The sequence below is a fragment of the Gymnodraco acuticeps genome, unplaced genomic scaffold, assembly GCF_902827175.1.
Source record: "Gymnodraco acuticeps unplaced genomic scaffold, fGymAcu1.1, whole genome shotgun sequence".
Classification (NCBI taxonomy): Eukaryota; Metazoa; Chordata; class Actinopteri; order Perciformes; family Bathydraconidae; genus Gymnodraco; species Gymnodraco acuticeps.
The window spans coordinates 34,516-61,389 of record NW_022990052.1 but is presented as its reverse complement, the minus strand read 5'-3'; the positions used below and the strand labels follow the sequence as shown (position 1 = coordinate 61,389).

The window sequence follows — 26,874 nt, the reverse complement described above, 5'->3', positions numbered from 1 at the left end:
TGAGTAACAGTAGAAGTACTCAGATCTTGTACTTGAGTAAAAGTAGAAGTACTCAGATCTTGTACTTGAGTAACAGTAGAAGTACTCAGATCTTATACTTGAGTACCAGTAGAAGTACTCAGATCTTGTACTTGTGTTAAAGTAGAAGTACTCAGATCTTGTACTTGAGTAAAAGTAGAAGTACTCAGATCTTATACTTGAGTAACAGTAGAAGTACTCAGATCTTATACTTGAGTAACAGTAGAAGTACTCAGATATTGTACTTGAGTAACAGTAGAAGTACTCAGATCTTGTACTTGAGTAACAGTAGAAGTACTCAGATCTTGTACTTGTGTTAAAGTAGAAGTACTCAGATCTTGTACTTGTGTTAAAGTAGAAGTACTCAGATCTTGTAATTGAGTAACAGTAGAAGTACTCAGATATTGTTCTTGAGTAACAGTAGAAGTACTCAGATCTTGTACTTGAGTAACAGTAGAAGTACTCAGATCTTGTACTTGTGTTAAAGTAGTAGAAGTACTCAGATCTTGTACTTGTGTTAAAGTAGAAGTACTCAGATCTTGTACTTGTGTTAAAGTAGAAGTACTCAGATATTGTACTTGTGTTAAAGTAGTAGAAGTACTCAGATCTTGTACTTGTGTTAAAGTAGAAGTACTCAGATCTTGTACTTGTGTTAAATAGAAGTACTCAGATATTGTACTTGAGTAAAAGTACTTAGATCTTGTTATTGAGTAACAGTAGAAGTACTCAGATCTTGTACTTGTGTTAAAGTGGTAGAAGTACTCAGATCTTGAACTTGTGTTAAAGTAGAAGTACTCAGATCTTGTACTTGTGTTAAAGTAGAAGTACTCAGATCTTGTACTTGTGTTAAATAGAAGTACTCAGATATTGTACTTGAGTAAAAGTACTTAGATCTTGTTCTTGAGTAACAGTAGAAGTACTCAGATCTTGTACTTGTGTTAAAGTAGAAGTACTCAGATCTTGTACTTGTGTTAAAGTAGAAGTACTCAGATCTTGTACTTGAGTAACAGTAGAAGTACTCAGATATTGTTCTTGAGTAACAGTAGAAGTACTCAGATCTTGTTCTTGAGTAACAGTAGAAGTACTCAGATCTTGTACTTGTGTTAAAGTAGTAGAAGTACTCAGATCTTGTACTTGTGTTAAAGTAGAAGTACTCAGATCTTGTACTTGTGTTAAATAGAAGTACTCAGATATTGTACTTGAGTAAAAGTACTTAGATCTTGTTATTGAGTAACAGTAGAAGTACTCAGATCTTGTAGTAAAAGTAGAAGTACTCAGATCTTGTAGTAAAAGTAGAAATACTCAGATCATGTACTTGAGTAAAAGTAGAAGTACTCAGATCTTGTACTTGTTAGCTAAAACTACTGATTACAGAACTGGAAACACAGACTAAAGGTAATGTATATATATGTGTGACGGTGGAGAGAGAGACTGCTAAGGACAAACTCAATTTACAGTTGAGTTCATCATGTGCAGGAAGATAAACAAAATGGTGAGGATAACATCGGTCCAGCTCAGGCATCAATGGTTCACTTTGTATTTGATGTGTTATTTGTTCAATGGTGGATTAGAACTTTGAAATCATTAGAAATACATTAAAGAAATGTGTTTTGTACTCAGATCTTGTACTTGAGTAAGTGTCTCAGATCTGTACTTGAGTAAAAGTAGAAGTACTCAGATCTTGTACTTGAGTAAAAGTAGAAGTACTCAGATCTTGTTCTTGAGTAAAAGTAGAAGTACTCAGATCTTGTACTTGAGTAACAGTAGAAGTACTCAGATCTTGTACTTGAGTAAAGTAGAAGTAGAGTAGTAGAAGTAGAGTCCAATGAGACTTCTGCAAACTCTGTTCATTTCCTGATCCATCAGAGTTACATAACATGTGTGTGTGTGTGTGTGTGTGTGTGTGTGTGTGTGTGTGTGTGTGTGTGTGTGTGTGTGTGTGTGTGTGTGTGTGTGTGTGTGTGTGTGTGTGTGTGTGTGTGTGTGTGTGTGTGTGTGTGTGTGTGTGTGTGTGTGTGTGTGTGTGTGTGTGTGTGTGTGTGTGTGTGTGTGTGTGTGTGTGTGTGTGTGTGTGGAGAAGATGAGTGCTTTAAAGGATGAGGAAGAGGACACATCTTCAGTCTTCAGCCGTCTGTCTCTGAAGAGTGACCGGTCTAAAGATAAACCTCTAAACTTCAGAAATGAACCTGGACCCTCAGACACAAAGTAAGAGTTTCTGCTGTAAACTGACCTGAAGAGGATTCAGCTTTTAGACAACCTAATTTAAGGATATTTCAATATACAATTATATGATCATTGTATCTGCATGCCCCCGGACCCCCCCTAGACGACGGGAGGTCCACCCACAAATAAAACAGGTTTACATGGATAGGAGACTAGATACGTTTGCACACTCATCATATACACTACACATTTTTCTTGGATTTTTTAAACACCATAGTCCCTAATTTGTTTGTGGGAAGGCAGGAAATGGAATGTGTGTGTGTGTGTGTGTGTGTGTGTGTGTGTGTGTGTGTGTGTGTGTGTGTGTGTGTGTGTGTGTGTGTGTGTGTGTGTGTGTGTGTGTGTGTGTGTGTGTGTGTGTGTGTGTGTGTGTGTGTGTGTGTGTGTGTGTGTGTGTGTGTGTGTGTGTGTGTGTGTGTGTGTGTATGTCTCTCTCTCAGACTGGAGAAGATGAGTGGTTTAAAAGACGAGGAAGAGGACACACCTTCAGTCTCCGGCTGTCTGTCTCTGAAGAGTGACCGGTCTAAAGAATGGTTTGAAGACTTCAGAAATGAACCTGGACCCTCAGACACAAAGTAAGAGTTTCTGCTGTAAACTGACCTGAAGAGGATTCAGCTTTTATACAACCTAATATATTAAGGATATTTCAATATACAATTATATTATCATTGTATCTGTGGCATGACATGGTTATAAATGGCACAAATATTGATAAATACTAACTAAAAACAAAATATATATCATCCAAAACATTATTCACTACTTGGGCATGTTTATGATATGTGTTATTAAGATGATTAGTAAGGGATAATGTGATAAGCGGGATAATGTGCAGCGAGGCGGTCATTATGGGGAAAAGAACACCGACAGGCTGATCAGGAGCCCGATGCGAAGCGGAGGGATCTCGATCAGCATGAAGTCACCACAGTGACTTGGGACTTGCTTGATACTTGTAGGTCAAGACTTGAGACTTGCTCATGACTTGCACATGTAGGACTTACTCCCACCTCTGATTCACAGCATGGTACTTAAGTACCATTGTCTTGAAGTGGATTCTAGCAGTTACCGGAAGCCAGTGAAGGGAGCGGAGGAGCGGAGTGGTGTGGGAGAATGTAGGAAGGTTGAAGACCAGACGAGCCGCTGCATTCTGGATGAGCTGCAGAGGTCGGATGGCACATGCAGGTAGACCAGCCAGGAGGGAGTTGCAGTAGTCTAGGCGTGAGATGACGAGAGCCTGGACCAGAACCTGAGTCGCTTTCTGGGTCAGCTGGGGACGTATCTTCCTGATGTTGTAAAGCGTGTATCTGCAGCAACGGGTTGTAGCAGCGATGTTTGCAGTGAAGGACAGGTTGTTATCTAGGGTCACACCCAGATTCCTTGCAGTCTGAGTCGGGGAAACAACTGAGGTGCCGATGTTGATTGTTAGGTCAAGAGTGGGACAATCTTTTCCCGGGAGGAAGAGCAGCTCAGTCTTGTCAAGGTTGAGCTTGAGGTGGTGAGCAGACATCCACTGAGAGATGTCAGCTAGACAAGCAGAGATGCGTGCGACGACCTGGGTCTCTGAGCGGGGAAAGGACAGAATTAATTGGGTGTCAGTCAGCGTAGCAGTGGTACTGAAAAACCATGCGGGCTAATGACTGATCCGAGCGAGTTTGTGTACAGGGAGAAGAGGAGGGGACCAAGAACAGAGCCCTGAGGGACCCCTGTAGTTAATTAACAAGGGTCGGACTCAGACCCTCTCCAAGTCACCCTGTAGGTACGGTCTTTGAGGTATGAGGTGAGGAGGGAAAGTGCAGAGCCTGAAACTCCAAGTTCTTGGAGAGTGCGAAGGAGGATCTGATGATTCACCGTGTCGAATGCAGCAGACAGGTCCAACAGGATGATGACAGAGGAGAGGGATGCTGCTTTAGCAGTGTGCAGTTCCTCAGTGACAGCAAGGAGGGCAGTTTCTGTAGAGTGACCTGTCTTGAAACCAGACTGGTGGTATTCAACTAAGACATGTAATAATAATAGTAATAACCTGGTGAGCTGGTTGTGTTTAGCATTAGCAGATATAACAGAGTTTTGTGTGATTACATGTAGAGTCAATGCAAAGACCCAGATCTGTGCCTGGCAACACGGAGGAAGTGAAGATGTGAAATTCATGTCACCTGCGTATTCGTGCAGCGTGAAACATTTCATCTTGAGTGTAAAGTTTGTGACGCTCTGCCCATTGGAGAGAATCAGCTCCACTAATGCAAAGTGCTATAAAGGATGTGTTCATCTCCACAGAGGGAAGAGGAGAAGTGCTGCCAGTCAGACCAGAACTGTACGAGGTAAGAGGAACTCATGCAGCGTTTTATTCCTCTTCCTGGTTCATTTGTTTTTTTATTAGGTATACTGTTGTAGAGCGTAGACATTAAGCTGTTTATAAAACATTACAACTCTGTTTCCTTCTCTTCCAGCAGAACGTGGTCTGCAGGAGGTTTTAGATGAACATAGGCTCAGTCTGAGGAGGAGATGTGAACGTGTGACAGAAGGAACTGATGAAAGTGAAACCCTCCTCAACAGCATCTTCACTGAGCTCTACATCACACAAGGCCAGAGTGAAGAGGTTAATACCCAACATGAGGTGAGGCAGCTGGAGACAGCTTCCAAGAAGAAGACCCTCCATGACACTCCAATCAAGTGCCAGGACATCTTTAAAGCCTTACCTGACCAGCAGACTCTCATCAGAGCGGTCCTGACCAACGGAGTCGCTGGAGTTGGAAAAACCTTCTCAGTGCAGAAGTTCACTCTGGACTGGGCCGAGGGTTTGGGAAACCAAGATGTCAGTCTGGTGATCCCGCTCTCCTTCAGGGAGCTGAACCTGATCAAAGGTGAGCAGTACAGTCTTCTCAGGCTGCTCCATGTTTTCCATCCAACCTTACAGAAGGTCACAGCAGAGCAGCTGGCTGTCTGCAAAGTGCTGCTCATCTTTGACGGCCTGGATGAAAGCAGACTTTCTCTGGACTTCAGAAACAGTGAGGTTGTGTCTGATGTCTCTCAGCAGTCCTCAGTCAACGTGCTGCTGACAAACCTCATCAGGGGGAAGCTGCTTCCCTCGGCTCTCGTCTGGATAACTTCCAGACCTGCAGCGGCCAATCAGATCCCTCCTGAGTGTGTGGACAGGGTGACAGAAGTACGAGGCTTCACTGACGCCCAGAAGGAGGAGTACTTCAGGAGGAGATTGAGTGATGAAGACCTGTCCAGCAGAATCATCTCTCACATCAAGAGCTCCAGGAGCCTCCACATCATGTGTCTGATCCCAGTCTTCTGCTGGATCACTGCTGCAGTTCTGGACCACATGTTGACTACAGACCAGAGAGGAGAGCTTCCCCAGACCCTCACTGACATGTACTCACACTTCCTGCTGGTCCAGACCAAGAGGAAGAAGCAGAAGTATGAAGCGGGACATGAGACGAGTCCACAGCAGCTGACGGAGGCTGACAGGGAGCTTCTTCTGAAGCTGGGGAGGCTGGCGTTTGAACATCTGGAGAAAGGAGACATCATGTTCTACCAAGAAGACCTGCAGCGCTGTGGTCTTGGTGTCACAGAGGCCTTGGTGCACTCAGGAGTTTGCACAGAGATCTTCAAAAGAGAGAGTGTGATCTTCCAGAAAACAGTCTACTGCTTTGTTCATCTGAGCATTCAGGAGTTTCTGGCTGCAGTCTACATGTTGCACTGTTACACCAACAGAGACACAGAGGTACTGAAGGACTTCCTGCAGGTATACTGGCCCTATGAGAACAGTAACAACAGAGATCAGGATTACCCATCCCTGGATGTCTTCCTAAAGGGAGCCATGGAGAAATCCCTCAGAAGTGAAAATGGCCACCTGGACCTGTTTGTCCGCTTCCTCCACGGCCTCTCTCTGGAGTCCAACCAGAGTCTGTTAGGAGGCCTGCTGGGTCGCACAGAGAACCGTCCAGAAACCATCCAGAGAGCCATCAACAACCTGAAGGAGATGAGAGGTTATAAACACTCTCCTGACAGGAGCATCAACATCTTCCACTGTCTGACAGAGATGAAGGACCTCTCAGTACATCAGGAGATCACAGAGTTCCTGAAGTCAGAGAACAGATCAGAGGAGAATCTCTCTGAGATCCACTGCTCTGCTCTGGCCGACATGCTGCAGATGTCAGAGGAGGTTCTGGATGTGTTGGACCTGAATCAGTACAACACATCATTGGAGGGACGACAGAGACTGCTTCCAGCTGTGAGGAACTGCAGGAAGGCTGTGTAAGTCCAGATGTGATTCACTTTATAAACTAATGTGGATCAGGAGTTTAATTATTCAAATAAACACAATAACATTTCTGCTGTTGAAATACTGAGAGCAAAATAAACCCAATACTGTTCTTCTATTTATTTATAATAATAGTTCAACTGAAGCGTTCCTCTCTTCATATTGAGTGAAGGAGGCGACATGTCAAACACATGAAGGACTTGAGAGGTTTCTCAGCATGTGATCAAACCACACAGCAGGACTTATCAGAGAAAGCACTTATTACTTTCTAGTAGGGCTGCACGATTTGGGGAAAGAATCTAATTACGATTTTTCTGACAGATATTGCGATTCGATTTGCAATATTTGTTTTTAAGCGACTGTTACGTTCCCTTCTGAGCTAGGGGAATCAAAGGGAAGCAACACAACCAGGATGGGATTGGTAAAAGTTATAAGCTGTTTTATTGCACAACAGGTGCCTGAAACAAACAAATTGCCACAAACACCGGTTTAAATAACAAACAATAGAGGCCACAAGGGCGCAAGTTTAAATGGGAAACCAAACTAAGGGAGGACTCTAAAAAAGGAGTCTAAACGCATACAGAAGAAATAAATACTAATATAGAGAACGAAACAAAACCTCACTTTAAAAGTGGTACAACTAAATAAAGGAAGGCTGTAAGAAAACACAGCTAGGACAACAGTCAAACAATACTAATCTAATCTAAGCACATCTAATCAAACTAATCTAAGCACTAATCACAACAGTACTGCTAATCACAATAACACGGTCCACACAAGTTAACCCCCAGAGCGAAGAGCAAATAGCGAGAGGCGTCTGTTCCTCAACAGAGCCTCCAGAGTGGTGATAGTCGCGGCCTTTGTACTCCTCTTCAGCAGGTGTGCGCCGGCTGTGCGCTGCGATTGGATGACGTCAATCCAATCACCATCTTCAGAGGCGGACCAGAGGATGGGCAGCCAATGACGTCAGGGCTACTGCGCAGCTTATTTACATATTACATGCACAGCTGAAAACACTCAGGCAGATTAATGAGCAAACAGAAACAGCAACCGTAACACCCCCCCCCCCCCCCCTTAAGACACAAACCCACAGCTTTGTGAACCAAACACACTAACATCACAAACTCAACCTAACATCTCAAACTCAACCTGGACAAGCATCGGCCAACACATCCTCTGAGCCCTTTAATGACGGGTGTCTACTGTGGTAATCCCGCACAATCAGAGCCCATTGCAGGAGACGCTGATTGTGCTTGGACACGCTGGGGCAGAATATGAATGAATCGTAACATGTAAACACCACAATTGGCCCAAGGCTGGGTCCAACATGAATCTTAACATGTTGTAGAGCTAACACCAACACTAGGATCCGATAAACGAGCTAACGCTCTCGGGTTACCGGGAGAGTCGAAAAGTCGAGAGGCTTGTCTGAGCCGGCGTGTTGCGCTGGTCTCACGACATCCTCACGAGGGGGAGCCACAATTTCTGGCTTCTCCCCGGACACAGCTTCATCGGAAGACACCGGCACAATCACAGGATCAGACAATGAGACATCAGGAACACTTTTACTCGCCTGTGCACGGGTATGGGTGATCAGGCCAATACCGTTTGGCGCGGACATATTCTGCCGCTGTTCTTTACGCTTCAGCGCTGCGCAGTTGGCGATGACATGTCCAGTTTGGTGACAGTAACAGCACTCTCTCTCCTCTCTTTTTACATTAGACACATTCAACGGCTCAGTAGGTGGTGCGGCTGATACACGGCGCAATCTCGCAGTAGAGACCGGGGAAAACACAGATTTATGCGTCAGCACATACTCATCGACTAACACCGCAGCAGCAGAGAGGGAATTTACTTTTTGCTCATTCACGTACATAACAATGTGCTCAGGCAAACATTTCTTAAACTCCTCCAACATGATCAATTCCCTCAGAGCAGAATAATCCTCCGCTTTACATGACGTAACCCATTTAGCAAAAAACATTCCCTTTTCTCTGGCGAACTCGGCGTGAGTTTGATTAGGACTCTTTCTATGGTGTCTAAACTTTTGCCGGTAAGCTTCAGGGACTAACTCATACACTCTGAGTATGGCCCCCTTCACCAAGTCGTAATCTAGACTGTCCTCCAGCGAAAGAGCAGCAACCGCCTCCTGAGCTCTCCCATGTAATTTACACGTTACCATCAGAGCCCAGGCCTCAATCGGCCACCGTAGTGCCGCTGCAATACGTTCAAACGCACCAAAATACGCATCCACTTCAGTCTCAAGGAAGGTTGGCACTAGCGAAATGTTTTTACTCACATCAAAGGCAGGTGGAGGAGGTGGAAATAGCAAGTTTCTTCCAGCAGTCTCAAAAGCACCGGATGCGCGCAGTTGGGAGTCTAGCTCCAGCTGACGTACCCGGATCCGGACTTCCTTATCTGCCTCGATTTTCTTTATCTCCAACTGAAACTGCCTGTCTTGCTCCTCGTCTTTAGCCTCCAACTGAAGCCGTGCGAGACGGACCTTTAGTTTACTCCCTTCCCGAGAGTCTGAACTGCCAGGAGACGGTGGGTCATAGCGAGGCGACGCGAACGGTGCATTAAACTGCCCGCCGCCCTCGCCGTCACCACCTTCTCCTTTAGCCAGGACATTAGGTACAGTGAGCTCAGCTTGTGCCGGCAGCACCAGAAAACCCCTTTCCACCAACTCATCCACCACCAAAGCCTTTAATTCTTTTTTTACCATTTGCTTATTCACTGCGAGACTGAAATGTTGCGCTATCTCATATAAGTCGTCTCTACGACACTGAACTAACTGCTCATGAGAAGGACAGACCAAAAACGACTCCAAATCAAAAGTTGCCATACTCAGCTAAAACTGCACACAACCTTACCAAATAGTTTTTAGCTGAACAGAACGCACCTATAACCCCAGGAAAGTGGTTAATATCCCGGACGAGTCCCCACGTGTTACGTTCCCTTCTGAGCTAGGGGAATCAAAGGGAAGCAACACAACCAGGATGGGATTGGTAAAAGTTATAAGCTGTTTTATTGCACAACAGGTGCCTGAAACAAACAAATTGCCACAAACACCGGTTTAAATAACAAACAATAGAGGCCACAAGGGCGCAAGTTTAAATGGGCAACCAAACTAAGGGAGGACTCTAAAAAAGGAGTCTAAACGCATACAGAAGAAATAAATACTAATATAGAGAACGAAACAAAACCTCACTTTAAAAGTGGTACAACTAAATAAAGGAAGGCTGTAAGAAAACACAGCTAGGACAACAGTCAAACAATACTAATATAATCAAACTAATCTAAGCACTAATCACAACAGTACTGCTAATCACAATAACACGGTCCACACAAGTTAACCCCCAGAGCGAAGAGCAAGTAGCGAGAGGCGTCTGTTCCTCAACAGAGCCTCCAGAGTGGTGATAGTCGCGGCCTTTGTACTCCTCCCCAGCAGGTGTGCGCCGGCTGTGCGCTGCGATTGGATGACGTCAATCCAATCACCATCTTCAGAGGCGGACCAGAGGATGGGCAGCCAATGACGTCAGGGCTACTGCGCAGCTTATTTACATATTACATGCACAGCTGAAAACACTCAGGCAGATTAATGAGCAAACAGAAACAGCAACCGTAACAGCGACCCAACGGAAGTTTATTGTAAAATGTGACCATAACTCCGGCTAGGAAGGTCGCATCAACGTGCTCCCGTCTCTAGCGCCCCGCAGCCCGAGCTACGAGTGAAAGAACTAAACTTACATGAAACTTCCGTTGCTTTAAAGTCAAGCTTCAGTTTCAGATTCTCCCTGTGATAGAAACACGTGATGGAGCATCACTAACCTGACTCAGATGGTTCACCAAACCATCTAAAGCTCCATTGGAAGCCACTTGGAAAGGGCAGGCACTTTCAGAAGCACTTGGCAGGTGATTGGATCAATCTGTCGATCACCTTCTATCATGGGCCACTTCTGATTGTTAACAATGGCTGGTACATGTGGAGCACAGCACTTCTGATTGGTTAACAATGGCTGGTACATGTGGAGGCACAGGCACTTCTGATTGGTTAAAAATGGCTGGTGCATGTGGAGCACAGCACTTCTGATTGGTTAATAATGGCTGGTACATGTGGAGCACAGCACTTCTGATTGGTTAATATGGCTGGTGCAATGTGGAGCACAGCACTTCTGATTGGTTAACAATGGCTGGTGCATGTGGGAGCACAAGCACTTCTGATTGGTTAACAATGGCTGGTGCATGTGGAGCACAGCACTTCTGATTGGTTAACAATGGCTGGTACATGTGGAGCACAGCACTTATGGCTGGCATGTGGGGAACAATGGCTGATTAACAATGGCTGGTGCATGTGGAGCACAGCACTTCTGATTGGTTAACAAGGCTGGTACATGTGGAGCACAGCACTTCTGATTGGTTAACAATGGCTGGTACATGTGGAGCACAGCACTTCTGATTGGTTAACAATGGCTGGTACATGTGGAGCACAGCACTTCTGATTGGTTAACAATGGCTGGTACATGTGGAGCACAGCACTTCTGATTGGTTAACAATGGCTGGTACATGTGGAGCACAGCACTTCTGATTGGTGTGGATGACTGACACACAAGAAGAAGAAAAAAAGAATTATTTTTTAAATCACAGGCTTTGCGATTTGATAATTGCATCATTTAAAATTGCGATTTCGATTTAAAATTGATTAATCGTTCAGCCCTACTTTCTAGTAGTTTCTTTATCATTAAAAACACACGTTTTTATCACAATGTGTTTGAGTTTAAAATCAGATCTATATCATTTCTCACCAATAACAGAGTTATGTCTTAATGCTAATATACTGGGAACATCTGATGGTATTCAGTTGAAAATAATAAAACTTTATTGGTTTGTGTGCGCAATACATGTTCAGATGCTCAGAGAAGCCAAAACATCCTTCATCCATCATTCACATCCAAATATTAATTAACATTTGAATATTTACATCTCTAATATTGTGATTTATTTAACTTCTGTTTCTTTTGGTAACAGTCACTGACAGCAGGAGCACAGACATGTGATCAGATCACCTTGACAACACATTACGCTCTATTATAATGTATTATATCAAATGGACCAACAGCAAATGTCAATCAGAACATGTCAAATCTTTTGTCATCAAATGCTTGAGGTCAATATAATGTTTCCTCTTTTTAACACATGTTGTAATTTATGTGTTATTATAGATTAACTCGCTGTGGACTCTCAAAGACGCTCTGTGAATTTGTGGCCTCAGCTCTGAAGTCGGACCCCTCCCATCTGAGAGATCTGGACCTGAGTAAGAACGATCTAAAGGATTCATCAGTGGAGCTGCTGAGTTCTGGACTAAAGAGTCCAAACTGCAGACTGGAGGCTCTCAGGTCAGTTCACTGACTGCAGTTCATACAGATCTGTTTGTGTTTATGATTTTCTGAATTTCCCTGAGAACAAATACAATGTTATTGTTATTTTGTGTGTGTGTGCTTGCATGCAGGGCTGTGTGATGCGTAGTGCAGTAGATATGTGGTAGTAGTGCTTGTAGTTAGTGCATGCTGCTTCTGCTTGCTACTCTGCTTTCAGCTACTGCCGCCGGCTAGCCCTCCTCGCAGAGGGTGAAAAGAGGAGCCGAGTGTGTAAGTCTCCTCCTGCTGGTACAAAGCCGCTCCACCGCCAAGACTTCTGCAGTGCCTCCTCGTTAGGGCTGCAACAAATGACTAATTTGATAATCGATTAATCTATCGATTAATGAAACGATTAATCGACTATTCGGACTATTACTGTCTGCCATGCACAATTTCTCAAACGCTCTTATTTAGCCATCAACTTTTAGATTTAGCTTGAGGTTGTTTTAGGCATGTGGAAACTAACAAGACAATAAAGATGAATACTTGATTCAAAAATACATATATTATAAATTAACTAAACTAATTGTGAACAAAATTAACATTGCTTTTTATTTATCAAAAGAAACAAGTGTTTTAACAAATCGTATTAAATAATGTGATGACAGAACTGTGAACAGAATAGCTGAAACTTTAACAAAATAAATAAGTTACCTCTAATCATCAACCCATGTTTGTATAATTTTGTTAACTGCGTGTGTTGCTGACGTGGAATCGTTACTCGTGGATGGAGCTACAGAGCTACTAGAAAGACAGTCGAACCCGGTGCATTCCTCCGTCTGAATGTGGAGCACTTTTGCTAAATGTTTAGACAAATTGCTCGCGTTACCGCCCTCACATACTAAACTCTTATTGCACTCTTGGTAAGGAGCATTGTCCACTTAGAGACGGGTAACATTTAACCACACCTTGGAGCGTTTCTCTCCGCCATCCCCGCTGTGTGTTGCTGCATGTAGCAGCTGCGTGTGTGTAAACTGCCCCGCCCCCTCGCGCACACACGCGGGAGAGAGATCTCTCGCCTGGATTGGAAAGGTCGAAAATACATCATAGACGCATTTATTTGCCTTTTTGCATATTAGAAACGAGTTGGCGACGCTAAGACTGCGATATAATGTTTATGTAGCAATAATACATATGACATATATTTTATATGTCTCCAGTACCGATAAAAAGACCGATAACGTTGGAGCTTAACGGTGCGTAAAACACACATGATGACATCACCAACGAATCGACAACTGAATTAGTTGGCAACTAATTTGGTCATCGATTAAGTCGATTGGTTGTTGCACCCCTACTCCTCATGGCCACTCACGGTAACTGGGTACCGTGAGGTCCCAGGCTAAACTGTAGGGGATCTCGGAGCAACAGTGGGCCCCAGAGGCAAGGCGCGCAGGCCCACCGGTGTGTGGACACGCCCTGGCGCCTGCCAACCACTGTCCCATCTATGGGCAAATAGCAAGGGCAGAGTGGTGAGGGAATGCTCCGGTTTTGGGACAAAATTAACATGGGATCACTCCGGTCATTTTACGTACTTCGTCTCACTGGAATATTAATGGTCAGATTGAATACAACATCAACCCAATTTCTCCGGTCAATAACGGGAGAGTTTTGAAAGTGACAAAACACTGTTTCACACATTTAAAAACAATGTTTACCCAGGATTCAGGCACCTTCCCTGGCTTGTAAAATGTGTTGATGCGCCCTGGAGGTATCAGACTATTTAAAACATGTATACCCAGGATTCAATCACTTTTCCTGGCTTGTAAAGTGCTGTGAAGCAGCCTGTTCTCTGGGTGCAGTCTGGGTGCAAGAGCCACCTGCTGCATGGAGCTCTCTGGGTCTCTGTGAGTCTCACACCCCGCTTCTCTCTGGGTGCGCTCTGCCTCTATTCACACCAATTTTCCCCAGGTTTCAAAGACTTATTGCTGGGTAGAAAAGCCATGTGCATCACCCTGGATCTCTGCATATGTGCCTGTGAGTCTGCTAACAGCAGTGACTCTACTGTTTTTACCTTCTTGTACATTTCATGAGTTAAATGTGGACGAAATGGACAGTTTTATGTCCATATCACCGGCTGTTTAAGCAGTCAAATGCACATTTGAATTAAAACAGTTAAATGCACTTTTAACACTCATGTACCCACGATTCAAGCTCCTTTCCTGGGTTATAAAGTGAGATGAAGCAGCCTGTTCTCTGGGTGCAAGAGCCATGTGCTGCAAGGAGCTCTCTGGGTGCGCTCTGTGGGTCTCACAGCCTGCTTCTCCGGGGTGCTGGAGAGTCATTTTCAGGCTCCTCTCCACAGTTGTCCCCCTAAAAATGATTTGTAATCATTATTTTTGCATTTAAATGATTTATTTGTATCATTAATATTGTTCCCTAACACAATGCACATAGGCTGGAGCTCACTGGGGTCCTGCATATGCTTTAATCAGGCGTTTTAACACTTTTTTCCATGAAAATGATTTTTATTCACTATCATGGGGCTATATAAATCAAATTCCGGGTAATTCGGAGCACAATTGTACCTTTTACTATTTAAATGTATTTGTATTATATATGTTTGGGCTATAAAAGTGACATTTCTGGGTGACTTTGTCAGTTTATGGAGCTTAGCCCACAAATCCTGGAGGTTCCAGGCCGAATTTGGGAGCTCATAGGCGGCCTACCATGCGCCCCCACCCGTGGAAAGAAGAAAAAAGTAAAGAAAACGGTCAATTATATCTTAAAATAATCAAAAATGAAGTTTTAAAAAATTCTCGAAAAAACGACTCAGTGCCAACGGAGAAGGGGCTCAAAAAAGCTCAACCCTTCGGCGCTTTGGGCCGAAGCCCCGGACACTTTTCCACTCCCCCGTTGCAACTTACAACGGAGAGGGGAAACCAAGCCTCCCCTTCTCCGTCAAAAGACTACTGTCTGCACGAATTCGGAAACCCGGTTTTTGAGAGGACTCAGAAAAAAAAAACGGCTGTCTCACTTCACTTCATATCCGCTCCATGTGCACTCTGGCTCGGATACATGTGTTGCCCGGAGACCCCCCAGCATGGTTCTTACCAAACTTTAAGTTTTTGAACTGGTCTCTGGAGGAATGTTTGAGGCACTACCCTTATGAGACACTATTTTCGGATACATTTTCTCACTTTCACCCCTTTTCTATGGATCTCCAAAAAGTGAACTCAGACTTGTTCTGACTGTGGAGGAATGCAAGGGGAGTTGACAGATGACTCTTGCGGGCTCATGATGCACTATTTTCGGATATTTTTTTTATTTTCAGCCCTTTTCCATGGATGAATTGAAACTTCTTTTTTTTACATTTTGGTCAATTTGACCCAGTTCTGGTAACCGCATTGCCTGGAGGATAGGACCGAGAGATGACAGACTCTCTGGCCGCCTCACAAGTCACTATTGTCGGACACTTTCTTTGCTTTACCCCGGTTCTATCACTCTTTCTTCCTTTGACCATAAAACGTGTTTCCTGCTGGGGTACTGCCTGGTTCCGGGGTACTGCCTGGTTCCGGGGCACCCCAAACCCTGTCATGGTCGGGGCACCATGAATTGATGCATCGGACCCAATGTTGCCATCACCAGCCCCGCGTTGGTGCGGAGGTGGGACCATTTAACCCGGTGGTAACCCAAGTCCTCCCTTGGTCCGTGTACCATGCATTGAAGCATTGGTTGCAATCACCGGTTACGCTAACGCATATAAACGGAGAAACAGAAAATAATTTAAATACAATTGTGTCTGTTTTAGTAAGGATGTCGTCCGAATGCCCGGTGTGCAGACTCTGCTATCTGGCTTTGAACAAGCACCTTAAGCACAAACATGCAGTGCGGAACTTGGAGGAAAGAGGCATCATTCTTAAAATGGCCAGTGGCAGAATAAATGTTCGGACCAATGCAGTTGCTCCATGACCTCCGAGAGACTAATCCCATCATTGGAATGGCTACATCATTGGATATAGACAATGAGGAGGAATACCCGGTGCACCCTCCACCCTTCTCCCCACATACCGAGTGTGACGAAGAGGACTGCAGGCAGGTGATGCTGGAAAATGTGGCATTGAGGGCTCAGAAGGATGCCCTCATTGATGAGGTGAAGACCCTGCGCTCCAGGCTGAAAAAGGGGCTAAAACCCAGGAAGCAGAGTGCCACTGCTGCTGTGCTTGAGGAAGAGGAAGAATGTATACGATTTAAGGGCCTGGCAATCTCAAGTACCTCGGGCATAAACACAGTAGCCTCCGGCAGCAATACCCCTCTCAAGATCCCGGTCAAGACTGTCATGCGGTCCCCAGAAGCCTCCGGCAGCAATACTCCTCTCAAGACCCCGGTCAAGACTGTCATGCGGTCCCCAGAAGCCTCCGGCAGCAATACCCCTCTCAAGATCCCGGTCAAGACTGTCATGCGGTCCCCAGAAGCCTCCGGCAGCAATACTCCTCTCAAGACCCCGGTCAAGACTGTCATGCGGTCCCCAGAAGCCTCCGGCAGCAATACCCCTCTCAAGACCCCTCTCAAGACCCCGGTCAAGACTGTCATGCGGTCCCCAGAAGCCTCCGGTAGTAAGACCCCTCTCAAGACCCCGGTCAAGACTGTCATGCATTCACCAGAAGCCTCCAGCAGCAATACCCCTCTCAAGACCCCGGTCAAGAGTGTCATGCATTCACCAGCAGCCTCCGGCAGCAATACCGCTCTCAAGACTGTCATGCATTCACCAGAAGCCTCCGGCAGCAATACCCCTCTCAAGACCCTGGTCAAGACTGTCATGCAGTCCCCAGAAGCCTCCGGTAGTGAGACCCCTCTCAAGACCCCGGTCAAGACTGTCATGCGGTCCCCAGAAGCCTCCGGTAGTGAGACCCCGGTCAAGACTGTCATGCATTCACCAGAAGCCTCCGGCAGCAATACCCCTCTCAAGACTGTCATGCATTCACCAGAAGCCTCCGGCAGCAATACCCCTCTCAAGACCCTGGTCAAGACTGTCATGCAGTCCCCAGAAGCCTCCGGTAGTGAGACCCCTCTCAAGACCCCGGTCAAGACTGTCATGCGGTCCCCAGAAGCCTCCGGTAGTGAGACCCCTCTCAAGACCCCGGTCAAGACTGTCATGCGGTCCCCAGAAGCCTCCGGCAACAATACCCCTCTCAAGACCCCGGTCAAGACTGTCATGCGGTCCCCAGAAGCCTCTGGCAACAATACCCCTCTCAAGACCCCGGTCAAGACTGTCATGCGGTCCCCAGAAGCCTTCAGTAGTGAGACCCCTGTATGCCAGAAGACCCATGCGTCTGTCTACAATAAGCTGAAAGCTAATCTGGCTAAGGACTAGCCCTCTCCCCCAAATCACAGGTCCACTGGGAAAGGACGGGGGAATACCATGCGTGAAATCACGTTGCCTAAAAGCATGGAGACGTACATTCAGACATACAGGGATCATTGTGAGGGAAAGAAAATGGTCTGTCCAAGGTCAGCCGGATAAAGAACTTCCTCGTATTCATGGCCCATGGTGTTAACCGGCTGTCAGACTGGCTGTTCCTAAAAGACACGAAGAGGGTCCGTGGCTGGGGCGAGTATATTTCAAAGTCGGGCCGGGCAGTCACAACATCGCTGTTGTTCCTGAAGAATGTGAACCATTTCCTGAGGTACTTGTCTGAGTCAAAGCTCCGGGGGTGCAGGCTCACCCAGTCTGATATGACCCACATCATCAGAGAGGTGACAGCCAACATGAACGACTTGAAAAAGTCTGTCACTGTCCACCAGTTTAAGGTGAAGAGGAACAAGCTGGATCGTCTGCCGAGCCAGGCGGAGCTTCTCGCCGCCATGGCGGGCGCTGAGAAGCGCATCCCTGATCTCCTTGACCTGATGGCTAGCAATCCGACCTCAATCACCCAGTACCTGCTATATGGCTATCTAATCCTCCATTGGAGCCTCCTGTATGGCCACCGTCCGGGTGTGTACGCAAACATGACCAACACTGAGGTCTTTGAGGCGGACAGAAGGGGCACTGCTGAGGGCTACATCATCCACATGCAGGATCACAAGACTGCCAAGACATTTGGCGAAGCACAGCTGGTGCTTACAGTAAAGGAGTTTAGCTGGGTCATGCGGTGGATGGGGATAAAAGAGGGCTTGTCGGGTCCTCAAAATGAATTCTTCCTTTTCACAACGGGGAAGTACGCCTCCAAGAACCTGAACGCTCACTTGAAGAGGGCTTGGGCTGATGCTGGGCTAGAAACAGCCGTCACCTTCACAATCCTGCGCACTGCCCTGGCTGACAATATCAAGCATCACCAAGATCCAGAAAGCAGGTCGATTCTCGCCAGGTTTATGTGTCACGACGTAAGCACTGCAGACCGGTTCTACGCGAATACGCCTGGAATAAAGGAGGGATTGAAGATCCGCTCCATGTTCAGGGCGGCAGCAGCTGCAGCAGCATCATCAGAAGGAGGTCTACCGCCGTCAGATACCGCCGAAGAGGACTCAGGGGCTGAGAGCAGTGATACCTCTTCTTCAGGGCCGGTTGATACTCCTGAGGAGGGGGCAGGGGCCATGGACTCAACCTGTTTTCCCCGGTGCACCGTACAAGTTAGACGGCTAATATGGCCCCCGCTAATCATGTTTTTATTATGTATACTGTTTTTGTAAAAATCATGTGATAATTAAATAAATAAAAAAACATTAATATAACCTTGAAGGTTCCCAGGGGCAGATACAGTGGCAGGTATCAGACTATTTAAACAAAGTTTACCCAGGATTCAGACACCTTCCCTGGCTTGTAAAATGCGGTGATGCGCCCTGGAGGTATCAGACTATTTTAAACAACTTTTCCCCGCCTTTCAAACACTTATTCCTGGGTTTTAGCTTGTCATTTTGCACGATATCATTTAACTGACCCTCTCCTGAAAATGCACATATTCTGTGCATTTCCAGGAGAGGTTCAATGTTAAATGATATCGTGCAAAATGACAGGCTAAAACTCTCTTCCAGGCGTTTAAAAACACTTTTCCCGACCATTTAAACATTATTTCTGGCTTGTAAAGTGCAGTGATGAGCCCTGGTAGTATCAGACTATTTAAAGGGTTACCAGGAGCATGAGAATATCCTCCACAGAAGGGGTGGTGGTGCCGTGAATAAGGCCGAATATGGATGCCGAATATGGATGCCGATGGGCGGACGGTAAAGCACCGCGAAATCCACCCCCCTTTTAGGGTTACCAGGGGCATGAGATTCTGTAGGGTGTGATCATCTGGGTTTAGTCCGTGGGGGAGTGCTTAAGTCTGGGGGCCCGGGGACTCACGGTGTGCAAGGTTATAGAGGTGCCCATGTCAGGGACACATGCTGGAGGTCATTAGTCCGTCCTTTGGGGGTCTTGGAGGGGCCACAGAGAGGTGATTTCCCCAGTCTCTGTCCTGGATGTGTGAAATAACCTGAGTCCCCATTTCAGGGACACATGCTGGAGGTCTCTCTCCCGAGAGTGGACGTCCATTGCCTCTAAATAGGGGTAAAATTAGGTCTGTCACTTTGGGTAACCGCACCACTGTCGGACGTCTCCCGGGAGTGGACGTCCATTGCCTCTAAATAGGGATAGCCATGGAAGGCAACCCATCTAGGAGAAGGACACTCTGAACTAAAACCAGGACTGAGAGGAGTTGCGCCCCCCAGTCCTTAATCAGCATAGTAAAGCCAACCATGAAGAACAAAGTCATCCCAAATCCTATACTTCCAGCGGCGGGAGTCCGTCGGAACATCGCAGCGGATGGTGGTGCTGGTCCTCCTTCCGGAGGACAACATGACGATAGGACCCCAAACCCGCAAGGGAGGGTCCTGTCCGATCACAACACCCCGTCCAATGCACTCATGCGTTGTCGGAGACCATTCGTAATGGGAACCTTCAATGCATGTACAGTGAGAGAAGAAGCTAGATTGGTAGAACTAGCACACTGTGCTGAGGAACGAGGAGTGGAGATCCTGGGAATCCAGGAACACAGAAGAGTGCACACTGATGACCGGATCGTGTATCGCAGAGTGGACAGATGCACGTTCAGCACTGCATCTGCGTGGCGAAACGAGGCCCAGGCTGCAACAAGGGGCGTAGGGCTAATGCTGGGCCCTCGGGCGCGTAAGGCTCTCCGTCTGGTTTATCCTCACACCGATAGGATCCTTATTGCAGAGTTCTCAGGCAACCCAGTAACAACAGTCATAGTTGTGTACTCACCCACCAACGTGGCACCATCTGAGGAGGTGGAGAAGTTCTATGAGGACCTTGCAACAGCAGTCCGAGATGTCCCAGCGCACAACTTCCTGGCAATCCTGGGTGACTTCAACGCAATGCTTGGACCAGAGGATGCACCCTACCCATACCACGACTCTACCAACCGCAATGGCGCATACCTCACGGCCCTTCTCATTGAACACGAGCTACTGGCAGCGAACACCATGTTCCGGAAAAGAACAGGCAAGAGATGGACCTTCCAAGATTGAGCCACAGGTATGCTACGTCAGTTAGTATACTTGTGAGGCAAAAGTGGAGGAACTCCATCCTGAATACTGAACCGTACAGCACGTTCATCTCTGTGGACTCTGATCACCGCGTGGTCTCCATGAGGGTGCGACTGAGCCTCAGGGTCCCCAAGCCAAGCCCCAAGATCCGGCATGACTGGAAGGCATTCACAACCGACCCTGGCCTTCAAACCAGGTATACGGAGGAGGTTAGGAAGCGCTTTCGGCAGCTGGATAAGGGAGCGGAGCCCAGCAGCGAATAAAGGAGATTCGTTGTTGCAAACAAGGAGGCGACCAGGCTATGTGTGCCCGTGCTGGACAGAGTCAGAACCTCCCTACGGTCCAAACATCCAGAGGTCGTAGCGGCACGGGGTAGGGTGGAGGAAGCACGCCTCAACTTTGAGCGTGAACTAACCTTGAAGAGACGTGGGGTACTGAACGAAGCCAAACAGTTTCTCTTCAGTGCCTATGACACCATCAAAGGGGAGGAACTGATGGAGAGTGTGCGAAGAGTGCAGGCAGCGCAAGGTGAAAGGCAATATGGGGAGGCCTGGAGGGTCATCAATGAGATGACTGGGGGGAAGAGGACTAAGGAGGGACAGGTTGAGGGACACAGCCCCGAGGAGAGGGTGACGACCATAGGCGGAGTTTGACATTTGCGCTTGGGGGGGCAAACCTTTTTTACTGACGTCAGTACACAGTCCCAACTATTGCGTGGGGTGCTACGGATACAGTAGCAATAAAACCAGCGTTCACCGCACTGAGTATGACTTTTCCACATACGAACACAACTCGTCTCGTCATGCATGCCTCATGCCCGCCGTACACACACACTCATATGGAAGGGGCGGTCTCTCCCCCCAACAACAGTGCATTACATCTGTAAAACTTATCATAACTGTGCACATCTTATACTTATTTGATAACTACTATATCCCTTGGTTACTTGAACACTACTTAGTGCAGAAGTAGACGCCTTAAACGTCTCAGAAATTGGACGTTTTAAAAATCGCCGCATATCTTATTGTAATACAATAGCTGAATCACTTGTACAGGGTTCATACACTTTTTCACCAATGATTTTCAATGACTTTTCCAAGACTTCTCAATGACCTTTACCTAATTTTCCATGACCAAAAAAAATTACCACTGAAAATGCTTTATTTGAACATGGAACAGGAAAATAAGGTCTGCATATGAAACATGTAGTGCCTATCTAAAACAAATCAAATAGTAGGCTTACTAGCTTCTACACGCTAAAGCAACTGTAGTCAGGGAGGCAAACTCATCAGGTATGAAAAAGGTGACAAGCATCCGAGCCCCCCGACCCCACGGAATATCGGCTTTAAATGAGGAATAACAGGATGTTAGCAGTCAGAACAACTAAAGCAGGTAATAATAACAGAAACGCCAAAGAGTCAAATCTAATAGAAATATATAAAAGCATTTATTTGAATTGTGGAGCAGTCAGTTTATCATTTAGGCAGCACTGTTGAGCATTTTGAAAATGTATTGTCATGCCTCTGTGCAAGGCTTAGTCTTTCTATCTGTATAGCCACTGGTGTAAAGTAACTAAGTTCATAAACTCAACAAGTACTATACGTGGGTACAATTTTGAGATACTTGTACTTTATTTAAGTATTTCAATATTTTGCTACTGTGTACTCCACTACAGTTCAGAGGTAAATGGTGTACTTTTCCTCCACTACATGTATTTAATACCTTTAGTTACTTCACAGATCTGGATGAATGATGTGAAATCTAATCAAGTGTTGAATCAGACTTTAGTTCCACCTGGAGTAAATCCACCAGCTACCCTGCAGTATACAAAGTACTTCAAACTAGCTGCACCTTCACCAGCTTTGAGAACACTTTCATGATCAATCATTATAAAACATATCATATATATTATTCTGAAATGGACCAATCTGCACAACGACTACTTTTACTGTCTTTAACTATATTTTGATGAGAATACTTTATACTTTCACTTGAGGAACATTTTGAATGCTTTTACTGTAACAGAGTATTCCTACACTCTGGTACTTCTACTTTTACTCAAGTGCAAGATCTGAGTACTATACTTTAATTAAGTACAAGATCTGAGTACTTCTACTAAAGTACAAGATCTGAGTACTTCTACTTTTACTCTAGCACAATAGCTATACTTATACCACCTGTTTATAGCCTATGAACAAAACTATTAGAAAACGAAGGCTAAAGCTAACGTTAGCAGATAGTGACAATGTATGCTAGCTAGCTAGCTCAACGATTCCTTAAATGATGTTGCGACAGAAACACGTTTCAGTTCACATCACGCTCTGCCGCTCTGCTCTGAACACCTGAACGGCCCGTTCTAACAGCTGTTCACCAGCGGAGCAGTCTGTGCCACAGTGACTCCGCACAGTTAACGAACTCACCGTAGCTAATGTAGCTGACCCTCATCCCGGAGCAGCAGAGTTCAGCCGGCCCGACAGGCAGGAAGACTCGAGCACACAGCTTGCGCTTCATATATTAAAAAATAACACCATGCGCGTCATGATGGCACATAACAGCTTGAGACCGCAGATTATTTCGGCGATTAGATAAAATGTAAATTATATTTGACGCAACTTTAGTTACATTTCCATGACTTTTCCAAAACTTTGAGAAAAATATTGTTTTCCATAACTTTTTCAGGGCCTGGAATTTGCATTTTGAATTTACATGACTTTTCCAGGTTTTCAATGACCGTACGAACCCTGCTTGCATGTAAAAAAAAAAGCAAGGGAACTTGTGTCCTTAACCTCATACGTCACACACACACACATCACACACACACGTCACAACATGCGACTGCTCAAAAATGAAATTATTTCAAACAAAATATGATATTATTCAGATTTTTATTGTAACATAATGATTGTTACAATAAAAATCTGAATAATATCATAATTACATCTATTAAAATATTGATATACGAAATATTTGTATTGGAACAGTTTTAGAAGTAGTAATGCTGTAACATATTTCAGCCACTAGGGGGGGCAATGCCCCCCCTGCCCCCCCGCAAAATCCACCTATGGTGACGACCTGGTTCAACCACTTCCAAAGCCTGCTGGGCTCAATAGCGGATGGAGCTGAGGGAAGTATACCAGCATTCCTCCAGAACCTGCCCATCAACGATGGTCCCTTCACAGCCAGCGAGCTTGCCAGGGCGAAGTCCACAGTGAGAGAGAGCAAAAGTGCTGGGCTGGATGGCATACCCCCGGAGGTCTTAAAGAACTGTGATCTCGATGACCTCATCCTAGACTTTTGCAACCTCGCTCTACTGCACAACATGCAGCCTGATATATGGTCTCTCTCCGACATCATCCCGGTGCCTAAAGCTGGAGACCTCTCAAAGCCAGACAACTACAGAGGCATCAGCCTGACATGTATCACCGCAAAGGTTTACAACCGGATGATACTGAACAGGATACGGCACGCCGTCGACCCTCACCTGAGGGAGAACCAGAATGGCTTTCAAGAGGGGAGAACCACCGTAGCACAGATCTTGGCACTAAGGAGAATGATCGAGGAGGTGAAAAAGGATAACCTGACTGCTGTACTGTGCTTTATCGAATTCAAAAAGGCATTTGACTCGATCCACAGAAGCACAATGGTGAAGATCCTTGAGGCCTATGGTGTCCCTCCCAACCTACTCCGGGCAATAGAGACCATGTACGCAGGAACAAGGGCCAGGGTGGTGACCACAGATGGCAACAGCGAGGAGTTTGACATCCTGGCTGGGGTAATGCAAGGGGACACCCTAGCCCCCTTCCTCTTCATCATGGTCCTGGATTATGCGCTCAGGAAGGCCATCAGTGGTCGAGAGCAGGATCTTGGCTTCACTCTAACACCAAGGAGGTCGAGATGACACCCCACAGTAGTCCTGACAGACCTGGACTATGCGGACGACATCAGCCTGCTCTCCGACGGCGTGGAACAAGCACAGGAACTCCTGAACAGAGTGGAGTCAGAGTGTGCCAAGGTTGGCCTTAGGCTAAACGCCAAGAAAACTGAGGTCATCACCTATAACATCTTACCGGAAAATCCACCGCTGACAACAACAGAAGGCACTGTGCTTAAAGAAGTCAAGGACTTCAATTACCTGGGCTCATGGGTCAACTCAACCGAGCAAGATCTTAAGGTGAGGAAGGCACTTGCATGGAGGGCCCTGAACGGCATGACCAGTGTATGGAGCTCCAATCTCCCCGTCGAATCAAACTCAGCTTCTTCTATGTAACGGTAGAGTCTGTTCTCCTCTATGGCAGTGAATGCTGGACCCTGAAGCCAACTCTGCAAAAGTCTCTAGACGGATGCTACACCAGAATGTTGCGAGCAGTACTTAACATCAGCAAGAGTGTACATGTAACCAACAACATCCTGTACGAGGGAATACCAAGGGTGAGCGAGAAAATTGCAGCCAGGAGAATGAGACTAGCAGGACATTGCCAAAGGCATCAAGAGCTGCCAGCCGGCAAATTGGTGCTGTGGGAACCAACACACGGGCATCGGTCACGAGGACGTCCCGCACAAACATACGTGGACGTACTCAAGAATGACGCAGGAGCACAAAGTACCAATGAACTGGCCAGATGTATGGAGAACCGGGATGACTGGAAGCAACGATGGAGGGCTCGTCTGAGGACGACCTAGAGAGAGAGTTATTTTTTCCCTTGTTGCTAATGACTGAATAGTTATCAGAGTAACAAAGACAAGGTGAATGTGTGAGGGAGAGTGTTTGAGCTTCCACAGACTCACACTGTGCTCCAGGAGTCAGTGGAGATGCTGTCAGTACTGAAGAGCTGTGAGGGAGATGAAGGAGTTGTTAAACATCTGATCAAAGTTAGAGTTCCAGATTATCAATGGATTGTTTCTACATCATCTCTGACATTAAAACCCTGTTGAACTGATCAGATTATTAAACCTGGAGTTATTTCAAACAGGAACTTTGTTTTCTAAACTTACATCATGTTTTCTTTATTCAGACTGAGGAACTGCAGTTTGTCAGAGATCAGCTGTTCTGCTCTGGCCTCAGCTCTGAGGTCCAACATCCATCTGAGATATCTGGACCTGAGATTCAACACTCTGAAGTATTCAGGAGTGAAGCTGCTGAGAGATCTACTGGAGAGTCCAGACTGCAGACTGCAGACCCTCAGGTCAGTAAGGGGTGTTGTATTAAACTCAGGGAGGTGTTTCTCTCACTGGGGAACAGATCAGTGATGTTACCCACTGACTGCAGGCTCTTCCATTCTTCCATCAACTAGAGAAGGCCAGCTGGAAATGCAAAGCCACACTTTAGTAATCAGCTCTCTAACAGACATATGGGGTTTTACAGAAGAGAGTGAAAGGTAGTGTATTTTTGATGGGATGTTTTTAGTTTCTAATGACTGGTTACTTCCTGTCATGCAGCAGAGAGCTGAGGCAGTCAGCCGTAGTGTTTGCAGAGAAGATATGATGGGATGTAAAGCATGAGATCAGGACTCTGAAGCTGACTCAAAGAACAAACACTTATTTTAAACTGGATCTAAAACTGTTGGGTTGTGTTCATCTCTACAGGATCAGATATGATGAGACGATCAGAGCCAAGATCTGGAAGACCTGTGAGTACTGAAACCATGTCCTCCATTCATCAACTCTTTAATGGAGCATTGTAAGGGAAACTTCTGTGTAGCAATGCAGTGGGAGTCACAGACTCAGGAAGGAGACACGGTAGAGCAGGAGCTTTGATGTCAAACACTGATGATTTATTTGGAGTTTCGGCCAGAGAGATTCACATCACAAGTCACAGCAGTCCCGGTGAGACTGCACGGGTGGGTTAACACGTCAATTCTGGAGCGCCTCTCTCTCGTTAGCCCATTTAACTGGTTTCACAGAGTAATCAACATATTTTGATAAGATAGTTTAACCAGTTGGGAACACTGAGTCACTTGCGTCCGTCACTTATGGCCTCGAATATGTCACACCTTGGAGTCCACAAACAACAAAGAAGGAAGTGTCCCAGTGCACCCACAACAACAGACCATCTGTGACCTAGGGTTGCCCGGTCACAGAATGGCAACAATAACATTATGGCTGAAGCAGCATATCTCCTTAAAGGAGATAAACAGACGTCAGGGTTGGTCCTGTACGTCATATCTAGGAGTCTAGGACAATAATTTCCCTAACAAGCATGAGCTCAGAGGAAAACAACCCTCTGATTTCTCTCTCTTCATCATTCTGGCTGTTTCTCTCCATGTTTTATCATCATCATTATTCTCTCTCTCTCTCTCTCCCTCTCCTCTCAGGTGACAGGAAGGCTGGGTTGGGATCATAAACAAGGTGTTGGATGTGCAGCTAGGATAAGTAATAAGGGAGCGAGGAGTGATTTTCGGTGCAGTAATAGGTTAGCATTTTTCGCTCGGGGCTAATTCAGAGCATAACAGAGTACGCATATGTTTT

General features: G+C 46.0%; 1 protein-coding gene across 1 annotated transcript; it reads left to right on the top strand.

Annotated features, from left to right (window-relative positions):
- Positions 1-2,072: 2,072 nt before the first annotated feature.
- On the top strand, positions 2,073-26,874 carry LOC117545868 (protein NLRC3-like). Its single transcript, XM_034215832.1, has 8 exons — positions 2,073-2,223; positions 2,682-2,816; positions 4,513-4,556; positions 4,686-6,501; positions 11,731-11,904; positions 25,422-25,592; positions 25,993-26,036; positions 26,721-26,874. Exons 1-8 carry the CDS (start codon positions 2,099-2,101, stop codon positions 26,747-26,749), a joined length of 2,538 nt encoding a protein of 845 aa, XP_034071723.1. The 5' UTR covers positions 2,073-2,098; the 3' UTR covers positions 26,750-26,874.